Raw genomic sequence first — 8,602 nt, forward strand, 5'->3', positions numbered from 1 at the left:
ACATCTTCAAATTCCCTTCACATAAGTTTACAAACAACATAAGTCTCAATGGAGAACATAGGAAATCTCACGATGTCTCATGTTGTCAAACATGACCTCACAGTAAACAAACACAACAGACGACAGGCATAAAGAAATTTCATTAATACTATGGACTGCTTTTTACAGCTCTGTTGTCCACCTCACTTTGGACTGTGCCTGCTGCGCCATGACTGCGGGAGTTATGGTTTCGTCTTTCATCATCTCACTTTCTGATTAGGTATCGTTTTGTTTCATGTGACATCTACAGCGTGCATGTGCATTTGTCCTCGAGGTTCCCCCAACACAAGAGGAGTTCTGATCATAAATATTTTACATGTTGAATATTTCCAATTTGTGAATCGGAAAACTTCCAACGTGCTTCCGAGCAGATTCAGACACTCATAACACACTGCACACCACAGAAAATTGTGATAAGATAATCGGTTCAACCACAAATATGTCTAGGACATTACCTAGGATTTTCGTACCAGGTAAAATCAGCTCAAATTCATCTCAATAATCGTTTGGTGTGTACCGGGATTTAGTCATCTGATAATGATGCACTTTTTGGATTTGTCAATGAAGATGATCTCACAAATGAGCATTTTTTAAATAAATCTGTGTAATTTCAAAACTTGTATACCGCTGTTTGTGGGCACTTAATACCAATCCAAAATGTACATCACGTCACTTCAGTGGATTAGTAAAACAATATCGGGTGGCTTCTGTAAAGTTTTGGACTAACAGGCGAGGTCAACAATCCTCCCTGTAGTTAAACACATTAGACCCTGGACATTAAGATGTATCAATAAACCCTCTGTAGACCCACCTACACAGGTGAATATAAAGTCCAGATTGGACAGCATACAGACACCAAACCTCAGCAGAGGAGAATCCTGAACATCTCCATACACTGAGACAACATGGATCCAAGAGCCTCCTTGTCCATTCTGATGCTGCTGGTTGGCTTCTCCCAGGCGCTTTTTCTACCAGTAAGACCCTGTTTAGTCTCTCTGAACACTTAGATAATAAAGAGTCATTATATGAGTAATATTATGCATTTGTCTATCAACAGGAGCAGGAGCTTGCAGATCTGTTAGTAACACAGCAAGAAAATGTGGACCTCACTACAAAGATTTTAGAGACCAACAATGGTCAGGCAGCTTTTACATACCTGTAAATTTCAGAAATTAAAGTCATAATAAGCAAATTCAGATCAAGACATATTGTGTAACTTCAACAATATAATTTTCTTTACACAAAGGATCTGCTGAAATCTTGCTTGAAGGAGATCTGGTGTTTCCCAAAACCAGAAATGCTCTCTACTGCTTAAACAACAACTGTTTCTGGAAGAAAAATGCCAACAATCTAGTTGAGGTCCCTTACATAGTGAGCAGTGAATACAGTAAGTAAACCCCCTTCAGTAATACTCATGGTTCATATAAATGTAATACTCAAACTGTGGTCCGTCTCCTCTGCAGCATATTATGAGAAGAGTACTATCCAGAGCGCCACTGGACACTAAAATGTACCCATAATCCCTCTGTGGACCCACATACACAGGTGAATATAAAGTCCAGCTCGGACAGCACACAGACACCAAACCTCAGCAGAGGAGGATCCTGAACATCTCCATACACTGAGACAACATGGATTCAAGAGCCTCCTTCTCTATTCTGATGCTGCTGGTTGGCTTCTCCCAGGCAGTTTTTCTACCGGTAATACCCTGTTTAGTCTCTCTGAACACTCAGATAACAAAGAGTCATTATATGAGTAATATTATGCATTTGTCTATCAACAGGAGCAGGAGCTTGCAGATCTTTTAGTAACACAGCAAGAAACTGTGGACATCACTACAAAGATTTTAGAGACCAACAATGGTCAGTCAGCTTTTACATTCCTGTAAATTTCAGAAATTGCTGTCATAATAAGCTAATTCAGATCAAGACATATTGGGTAACTACATCAATATCAATTTCTTTCCATACAGGATCTGCTGAAGTCTTGCTTGAAGGAGATCTGGTGTTTCCCAAAACCAGAAATGCTCTCTACTGCTTAAACAACAACTGTTTCTGGAAGAAAAACGCCAACAATCTAGTTGAGGTCCCTTACATAGTGAGCAGTGAATACAGTAAGTAAACCCCCTTCAGTAATATTCATGGTTCATATAAATGTGATTCTTAAACTGTGGTCGGTCTCCTCTGCAGCATATTATGAGAAGAGTACTATCCAGAGCGCCATGACGTCCTTCGCTAGCAAAACCTGCATCCGCTTTGTGCCCAGATCATCTCAGATCGACTACATCAGTATTGAGAACCTAGATGGGTGAGGACAATCATAAGATATCAACAAGACACATTAAACCGCTCTCAGTCCTAAAGAAAAAGACCAGAACATTTATATCTGTTCTTGTTTTCTCTCTCCTCTCAGGTGTTACTCGTCTCTTGGCAGGACAGGCGGCAAACAGGCGGTCCCCCCCAAAAGGGGCGGTTGTGTGTACCATGGCATCGTTGAACATGAGCTTAATCACGCCCTGGGCTTCTACCACGAGCACACCAGGAGCGATCGTGACCAGTACGTCAGGATCAACTGGGCAAACATCTCTCCCGACACGGCCCACAACCTCCAGAAACAGAACACCAACAACCAAAACACTCCATACGACTACAGCTCCGTCATGCACTATGGAAATACAGCTTTCGCCATCCAATATGGGCAGCAAACCATCACTCCCATTCCTGATGCATCTGTGCAAATTGGACAGAGACAGGAGCTGTCTAACATCGACATCCTGAGGATCAACAAACTGTATGGATGCTGAAGCTGAGGCTTATGTACACGTGATGTTACTGATCATTTAATATAGTTTATGTGTCTGTAGATGTTATAATGAGGGAATGAAGTGATGATCTTTGTCATTCGATGATGTTGGATTTATGTTTGATTGTTTTGGGTTAAAAATAAAGCAAATTAAAAGACAATATTTGCAATTCAATGTTTAATTTCATAATTGATCAAACAATGAATCATCAGATATTGTTTTGGCATATGCTGTGATACTGGTCGACATAAAACTTTATTGAAGCAGAAAGGATTTCAGTATTTAGGTTTTCACATGAGGTGCAGAAAGACAAACAGATGCACATTAAGAGAATTGGAGATCTGGATCTATGACACATTGTTTAGTTAATTAAAATCATCAGGTAATTGCTTAATTTTTATTCATTTTCATTTGGGAAAGTCTCAATATTTAAAGGGAAACTCCACTTAAAAAAAATTGCTCATTTCAAGCTCCCCTATGGTTAACCATTTGATTCTTATTGTTTTACAATCCATCCAGCTGATCTCTGGGTCTGGCGCTAGCACTTTTAGCATAGCTTAGCATTATCCATTGAATCTGATTAGACCATTAGCTTCGCGCTAAAAAATAATCAAAGAGTTTCGATATTTTTCCTATTTAAAACTTGACTCTTCTGTAGTCACATTGTACACCAAGATTGACAGAAAATTAAAAGTTGCTATTTTCTAGGCAGATATGGAACCATACTCTCATTCTGGCGTAATAATCAAGGACTTTGGTGCCGTAACATGGTTGCAGACGTGCAATGAAATTACACAGCAGCTGAAAAAAAGTCCCCTTAGTAACTTTCAATGCCAGGGTACTATTTTCAAAAGAAATCACCGTCTGCCAATGAAGATATATCTGGTATGTTTGGATACAATGTCTCATTTTCAGAGATCTTCTGAGTGCCGTACCTTTCTGTAAAGTCCACCAAACCATCATCCTGCTTCAATAAAAACCAGAGGTGATACAACTGACCCAAACATGTATATGTCATTATTAAGCAAGTCAGCAAAAAAACTAAAAGTTCAACTTAATACCATGATCTCTATTAACCATCAAGATATAGACAGTCACCATAATTTATTTAACCTTTGTATTAGCAGCACCTATGAAATAATAATACAATTACACTATGCTACCAACTGATATTAACACATTTCAGAAAAAAGTTCATTTTGTTTTGCTGTATTTGCTGTGTTTGTTGTTTTGCTGTATGCAGGATTATTCATAATCTACTGTAGATGTATATTAAACCCTGGTGAAGATCCATGAGTAGAAATATCTAAGTACTGTAACGTATTTTAAGTAAACAGAACTTGACATTTTTTCAATTGAATTATTTGGTAGTGGGTGAGAAAATCTTCACAAAGCTCTTCACCAAGGTTGGAGCATCCAAACACACCTGATGTATATCTCTAATACCTCCATTTCAGGAGGCCGCAATTTCCAAATTTGATAAAAAATATTTTGCGTGCTGTCCAAGGGGAAGGCTCCGAGCTCTGAATTTCTAGCCCGAACCCAGAGTTTTCCACCGAAATAACTGTGATAGGTTCTAGCTGAGTTTGAGGCGATGGGAAGCAGGAGGTATGCTGCAAAAACTTGGGACAAGTCTTGGGACAAAGGTAAGGGACGGCTATATACAGACCCTGATTGGTTGGGTTACATGACCATGCTACTCCCGAACTTAGTTAAATAGTAAAAATTTTCCAAAAATCGTGGCAATTATTAAAGTAAGCAATTACCTGATGATTTTAATAAACTAAATAGTGTGTCACATTCAGACCTCCAGTTCTCTGTTTGTCTATCTGCACTGAGTGATGTCAACCAGTATCACAGCTTATGCCAAAATAATATCTGACAATTCACTCTTTGATCAATTATGAAATTAAACATTGAATTGCAAATATTGCCTTTAATTTGCTTTATTTTTCTCAATACAATCAAACATTTCAGAAATCCAACTTAAATGACAAAGATCATCACTTCATTCCCTCATTATAACATCTACAGACACATAAACTATATTAAATGATCAGTAACATCACGAGTACATGAGTCTCAGCTTCAGCATCCATACAGTTTGTTGATCCTCAGGATGTCGATGTTAGACAGCTCCTGTCTCTGTCCGATTTGCACAAATGCATTAGGAATGGGAGTGATGGTTTCCTGCCCATATTGGGTGGCGAAGGCTGTATTTCCATAGTGCATGACGGAGCCGTAGTCGTATGGAGTGTTTTGATTGTTGGTGTTCTGTTTCTGGAAGTTGTAGGCCATATCAGGAGAGATGTTTTGCCAGTTGATCCTGACGTACTGGTCACGATCGCTTCTGGTGTGCTCGTGGTAGAAGCCCAGGGCGTGATTGAGCTCATGTTCAACGATACCATGGTACACACAGCCGCCCCTTTTGAGGGAGACCACCTGTTTGCCACCTGTCCTACCAAGAGACGAGTAACACCTGAGAGGAAAGAGAAAACAAAAGCAGATATAAATGTTCTGGTCTTCTTCTTTAGGACTGAGAGAGGTTAAATGTGTCTTGTTGATATCTTATGATTGTCCTCACCCATCTAGGTTCTCAATACTGATGTAGTCGATCTGAGATGATCTGGGCACAAAGCGGATGCAGGTTTTGCTGGCGAAGGACGACATGGCGCTCTGGATAGTACTCTTCTCATAATATGCTGCAGATGAGACGAACCACAGTTTGAGAATCACATATGAACCATGAGTATTACTGAAGGGGGTTTACTTACTGTATTCACTGCTCACTATGTAAGGGACCTCAACTAGATTGTTGGCGTTTTTCTTCCAGAAACAGTTGTTGTTTAAGCAGTAGAGAGCATTTCTGGTTTTGGGAAACACCAGATCTCCTTCAAGCAAGATTTCAGCAGATCCTGTGTGTAAAGAAAATTATATTGGTGAAATTACCCAATATGTATCTCAATATTCTTTTTATGACAGTAATTGTTAAAAAATGGAGATATCTAAAAGCTGTCTAACCATTGTTGGTCTCTAAAATCTTTGTAGTGAGGTCAACATTTTCTGGCTCTGTTAAAATATCTGCAAGCTTCTGCTCCTGTTGATAGACAAATGCATAATATTACTCATATAATGACTCTTTATTATTTGAGTGTTTAGAGAGACTAAACAGGGTCTTACCGGTAGAAAAACTGCCTGGGAGAAGCCAACCAGCAGCATCAGAATGGAGAAGGAGGCTCTTGGATCCATGTTGTCTCAGTGTATGGAGATGTTCAGGATTCTCCTCTGCTGAGGTTTGGTGTCTGTGTGCTGTCTGATCTGGACTTTATATTCAGCTGTGTAGGTGGGTCTACAGATGAATTATGGGTACATCTTAGTGTCCAGGGTCTAATGTGTTTAACTACAGGAAGTAATGTTGACCTCGCCTGTTAGTCCAAAACCTTACAGAAGATACCTGAGATTGTTTTACTAATCCACTAAAGTGGACCTTATGTAAATTTTGGATTGGTATTAAAGTGCCAACAAACAGATCTGACACAGATTTACCGAGAATACTTATTTGTGAAATCATATTAATTGACTGATGCTAAATGTGAAGCAGCATCAAGAGACCAAAGTTGAGCTTCTTGCGGTTTATAATTCTGTTTGACTGTATTTTCACTTTATATGAACTGAATACTTTAAAATAAACTGAATAAAACCATCTTGGAGACTAGCTAAAAGTAGCTTAGGCTGGTTTAGGGTCTTTTCAGTAGGAAGTTGTTCTCCAACATTAAAAGTACTTCATTATAATGTCTGATGTACACCACAAAGTATCCAGTTCTTATGAAATAAAATTACAAATTAATCATAAGGAGATCAATTTTGATCTCTCTAAAGCTAGGGCCAAACCAAAAGATCTGGACTTTAACTTGGATTGTCATTAAATCAAATCGGACCAATTTCAGCCTAAATATCTTTTGTTGTGTACCAGGCTTTAACTGTTTATGGTGCACACTTTGAATTGATCAATGAAGGTGTTCTCACATATGAGCATTCTTAATAAATCTGTGAAATTAAAAAACTTGTATACCGCTGTTTGGTGGCACTTAATAACAATCTAAAATTTACATTAGGTCAACTTTAGTGGATTAGTAAAACAATCTCAGGTATCTTCTGTAAGGTTTTGGACTAACAGGCGAGGTCAACGTTCCTCCCTGTAGTTAAACACATTAGACCCTGAACACTAAGATGTACCCATAATCCCTCTGTAGACCCACCTACACAGGTGAATATAAAGTCCAGATCAGACAGCACACAGACACCAAACCTCAGCAGAGGAGAATCCTGAACATCTCCATACACTGAGACAACATGGATCCAAGAGCCTCCTTCTCCATTCTGATGCTGCTGGTTGGCTTCTCCCAGGCAGTTTTTCTACCGGTAAGACCCTGTTTAGTCTCTCTGAACACTCTAATAAAGAGTCATTATATGAGTAATATTATTCATTTGTCTATCAACAGGAGCAGAAGCTTGCAGATATGTTGCTATCAGAGCCAGAAAATGTCGACCTCACTACAAAGATTTTAGAGACCAACAATGGTCGGGCAGCTTGTAGATTTTTATAAATTTCAACAATTACAATCATAGGAAGACATGTTGTGTAACTTCATCAATATAATTTTCTTTACACACAGGATCTGCTGAAATCTTGCTTGAAGGAGATCTGGTGTTTCCCAAAACCAGAAATGCTCTCTACTGCTTAAACAACAACTGTTTCTGGAAGAAAAACACCAACAATCTAGTTGAGGTCCCTTACATAGTGAGCAGTGAATACAGTAAGTAAACCCCTTTCAGTAATACTCATGGTTCATATAAATGTGATTCTCAAACTGTGGTCCGTCTCCTCTGCAGCATATTATGAGAAGAGTACTATCCAGAGCGCCATGTCGTCCTTCGCCAGCAAAACCTGCATCCGCTTTGTGCCCAGATCATCTCAGATCGACTACATCAGTATTGAGAACCTAGATGGGTGAGGACAATCATAAGATATCAACAAGACACATTTAACCGCTCTCAGTCCTAAAGAAGAAGACCAGAACATTTATATCTGCTTTTGTTTTCTCTTTCCTCTCAGGTGTTACTCGTCTCTTGGTAGGACAGGCGGCAAACAGGCGGTCCCCCCCAAAAGGGGCGGCCGCGCGCACCATGGCATCGCCGAACATGAGCCCAACCACGCCCTGGGCTTCTACCACGAGAAAACCAGAAGCGACCGCGACCAGCACGTCAGGACCAACCGGCAAAACATCTCTCCCGACACGGCCCACAACCTCCAGAAACAGAACACCAACAACCAAAACACTCCATACGACTACAGCTCTGTCATGCACTATGGAAATACAGCTTTCGCCATCCAATATGGACAGGAAACCATCACTCCCATTCCTAATGCATCTGTGCAGATCGGACAGAGACAGGAGCTGTCTAACATTGACATCCTGAGGATCAACAAACTGTATGGATGCTGAAGCTGAGACTCATGTACACGTGATGTTACTGATCATTTAATATAGTTTATGTGTCTGTAGATGTTATAATGAGGAAATTAAGTGATGATCTTTGTCATTCGATGATGTTGGATTTATGTTTGATTGTTTTGGGTTAAAAATAAAGCAAATTAAAAGACAATATTTGCAATTCAATGTTTAATTTCATAATTGATCAAAGAATGAATCATCAGATATTGTTTTGGCATATGCTGTGATACTGGTCGACATAAAA

General features: G+C 39.4%; 3 protein-coding genes across 3 annotated transcripts; 2 read left to right on the forward strand and 1 right to left on the reverse strand.

Annotated features, from left to right (window-relative positions):
- Positions 1 to 848: 848 nt before the first annotated feature.
- LOC129453713 (hatching enzyme 1.2-like) lies at positions 849 to 2,980 on the forward strand. Its single transcript, XM_073861402.1, has 5 exons — positions 849 to 1,013; positions 1,823 to 1,901; positions 2,012 to 2,152; positions 2,229 to 2,346; positions 2,452 to 2,980. Exons 1-5 carry the CDS (start codon positions 945 to 947, stop codon positions 2,840 to 2,842), a joined length of 798 nt encoding a protein of 265 aa, XP_073717503.1. The 5' UTR covers positions 849 to 944; the 3' UTR covers positions 2,843 to 2,980.
- A 1,862-nt stretch (positions 2,981 to 4,842) lies between these two features.
- On the reverse strand, positions 4,843 to 6,146 carry LOC129454017 (hatching enzyme 1.2-like). Its single transcript, XM_073861846.1, has 5 exons — positions 6,008 to 6,146; positions 5,864 to 5,936; positions 5,617 to 5,757; positions 5,427 to 5,544; positions 4,843 to 5,321 (listed from the first exon to the last, which is right to left on the reverse strand). The coding sequence occupies exons 1-5, from the start codon at positions 6,089 to 6,091 to the stop codon at positions 4,931 to 4,933; spliced, it is 807 nt and encodes a 268-aa protein (XP_073717947.1). The 5' UTR covers positions 6,092 to 6,146; the 3' UTR covers positions 4,843 to 4,930.
- A 927-nt stretch (positions 6,147 to 7,073) lies between these two features.
- Positions 7,074 to 8,457, forward strand: LOC129454012 (hatching enzyme 1.2-like). Its single transcript, XM_073861851.1, has 5 exons — positions 7,074 to 7,264; positions 7,351 to 7,423; positions 7,519 to 7,659; positions 7,736 to 7,853; positions 7,959 to 8,457. Exons 1-5 carry the CDS (start codon positions 7,196 to 7,198, stop codon positions 8,347 to 8,349), a joined length of 792 nt encoding a protein of 263 aa, XP_073717952.1. The 5' UTR covers positions 7,074 to 7,195; the 3' UTR covers positions 8,350 to 8,457.
- Positions 8,458 to 8,602: the final 145 nt, after the last annotated feature.

This window comes from Misgurnus anguillicaudatus, chromosome 23 (genome assembly GCF_027580225.2).
Source record: "Misgurnus anguillicaudatus chromosome 23, ASM2758022v2, whole genome shotgun sequence".
In the NCBI taxonomy this organism is placed as follows: domain Eukaryota; kingdom Metazoa; phylum Chordata; class Actinopteri; order Cypriniformes; family Cobitidae; genus Misgurnus; species Misgurnus anguillicaudatus.